The sequence below is a fragment of the Octopus bimaculoides genome, chromosome 9 (assembly GCF_001194135.2).
Source record: "Octopus bimaculoides isolate UCB-OBI-ISO-001 chromosome 9, ASM119413v2, whole genome shotgun sequence".
NCBI lineage: Eukaryota > Metazoa > Mollusca > Cephalopoda > Octopoda > Octopodidae > Octopus > Octopus bimaculoides.
In genome coordinates, this window is record NC_068989.1 from 44,171,140 (window position 1) to 44,173,925 (window position 2,786).

The window sequence follows — 2,786 nt, forward strand, 5'->3', positions numbered from 1 at the left end:
ATATATATATATATATATATATATATATATATATATATATATACCCAGAACCACACTAATACCGTAGGAGTGAAATTTAGGATCTCTTGGTTTTCTGAGAATCAATTTTGATAAAACTTTTCCCAGCTGGTTTGCACATTATAACAACACCATTGTTATATTTTCATTATCCTGTGTAACATCCTTTCTTTTTTTATTTCAGATTCTTCAGTTTTTGGGGTGAACTATGTTAATAGCTTTGATGAAAATAGCCTATCTATGTAGTGATACATATTAAGCATACCTTGAGTATATATTTAACAGAAAACCATAATAACGTTATAACTTTTATTGACATAATGAAGTATTTAGCCACATGAGTGCCATTTCAACAGGTAACTTCAAAAATCCTATTAGTCATGGAATCTGTCATATGGCGTAGTGGTTAAGAGCGCGGGCTACTAACCCCAAGATTTGGAGTTAAATTCCATCGAACTCTGAATCGAAAAATACCTCGGGAATGAGAACCCAAGTTCAAAATTTCCCTAAGACACTTGAAGAAGGCTGGAGGGTATATCAGCCAAAACGTTGTGCCAACAGCAAACAAGATCAGGATAAATATCCATCGAATGTAAATAATGTAAATAAGGTAAATTTATTTTAATATGGGGTAGGATTGCCTTTGGCAGTAATTACAGCTTGCATTCTACAAGGTATGGACTCGTTCAAAATTTGAATTGTTTCCAAAGGAATTTTTGTCCATTCTTCAGCTAAAACAGTCTCCAGTTCTTGTAGTGATGATGGTGGAGGATATCTACTCCTTGTTTTTCTAAACTGCACCATAAATGTTCAATGATATTGAGATCTGGGAACTGTGGTGGCCAGATAAGAAGTTCAACTTCACCAGAATGTTCCTCGTGCCATTCAGTAACAACTTTAGCTGTGTGAATTAGTGCATTATCATCCTGAAAGATTGCGTTTCCCTCTAGAAACAGTTCTGCAACCATAGGATGAATTTGATCAGATAAAATGCTTAAATAGTCTTGACTATTAATTCTGTCATGAAGGGAAACCATCGGGCCAGTGGATTTCCAAGATTCAGCCCCCAGATCATCACAGATTCTCCTCTATGCTTAACAGTTAGAAGAAGGCAGTCTGGGTCAAAAGCTTCTTTTGGCTGTCTCCACACATATACTTGGTGGTTAGAAATAAGGTAAAGGATGACTCATCTGAGGAAATAACATTCTTCCACTGCTCTAGGGATCAATTCAGTAGGTTTTTACTCCACTCTAAATGCTTTGCAATGTTTGTTTTGAAAGTAGTAGTTTTCTGATTGCAGCCCTCCCATGAAATCCAGCTTTGTGCAGCTCCCGGTGAATAGTTTTTGTGGAAACTGGGTTCTTGAAGTGGTCATTAAACTCTAACAATTCGCGTAAGAGTTCGATAGTCCCTATCTGAAAGTTTTGGTCTTCTTCTGGTGTCTTGTTTCGACGAGTTAGGTTTATTCCCTCTTTCTCAGAGGCTGTCATTACTTTCGAGACCGCACTTCTTGATACACCAAACATTTCAGCTGTTTTCATTATGCTAGTGCCTGCCATACAAGCACCAATAATTTGACCTCTTTGAAAGTCCGATAGAGCTGTCATTTTAATGAATTTTAATTACCTTTTTCTGATGATATCTGAAAAGAAATAGCAATTTTAGCAAAATATATTAAACAACACTAATAATAAATCAAAAAATATAAAAATTAACAAGCTTTTGATGGCTTTATAGATATTTCAAAATTATGATGCTATGATACTAGGTGTTTCCATTATTTTGTCCAACCCCTGTATATACATACATATATTACACACAGACAGACACACAGATGATTATATACATACACATATAAGTTTCTTTCAGTTTCCATCAACCAAATCCATTGAGAAGGCTTTAACTGGGAGTACAGCAAAAGACATTTGTACTTGCCCAAGATGCCATGCAGTAGGATCTAGGGCAAGTATCTTCTACTATACCAAGTGACAAAAAGGATTAAAATATATGAATAATTCTTTTAAAAATATAAAGAACAAAAAGAACCACCTACATTGTTGTGGGCAAGGTTGAGAATAGTCAACTGGGAAAAAGGTATCTTGTCCTCCTTGTTTTCTCTCACAGGTCGTGTACTGTAGCAATTACAGGTTTTGATTCCTATGTCTAAAATGGGTACTTCACTTTCCTCTGATTCCTCTTCACTTGTCTCAAAAGAATACACATCAGAAGTGAGCACATCAGACTCAAATTCAGATTCAAGTTGCGATTCAGTTAGATGTGGATGCGGATGCTCAGCATCTGATTCTGCTGCTGATGACGACAGTAGTGGTTCTTCCTTGATTTTCGGCTCTAGCCCAAGCAGATCAAAGGAGTCAAGAGGAATTTCCTCATCATCCAGCCTTTCAGTAGTTTCCTTGATTTTTGACAGATTCATGAATAATTCTGATGGAAGAGAAAGAAGGGTGGAAGAAGTGCATTATGTGAAGACTGGAATTGCTATGATGAAGTGTGTGTGTGTGTGTGTGTGTGTGTGTGTGTGTGTGTGTGTGTGTGTGTGTATGCAAGCATGCACACAGACATGTATGTCTGTTCTCTGCCTGTGTATACCTGTGTATGTGTATGCCTGTGTGAATATGTATGGCAAATTCATGCCTTTGAGAGCTTTCCATTAATTAAACAAAATCTATATTTTTGCATATTAAAGCATAAATCATAAAGTCTCAATGTAAATGAAATAAAAGGGCAAGCATATTCCATCTAAGCTACTG

At 36.3% G+C, this 2,786-nt stretch overlaps 1 protein-coding gene across 1 annotated transcript in view; it reads right to left on the bottom strand.

The window, feature by feature from the left end:
* LOC106873252 (uncharacterized) overlaps positions 1-2,786 on the bottom strand; it is a 61,220-nt gene that overhangs the window by 11,551 nt on the left and 46,883 nt on the right. Inside the window, exon 9 of the mRNA XM_014920540.2 lies at positions 2,072-2,460. Coding sequence (XP_014776026.1) covers positions 2,072-2,460 — 389 coding nt within the window. The remainder of the gene's footprint in view (positions 1-2,071; positions 2,461-2,786) is intronic.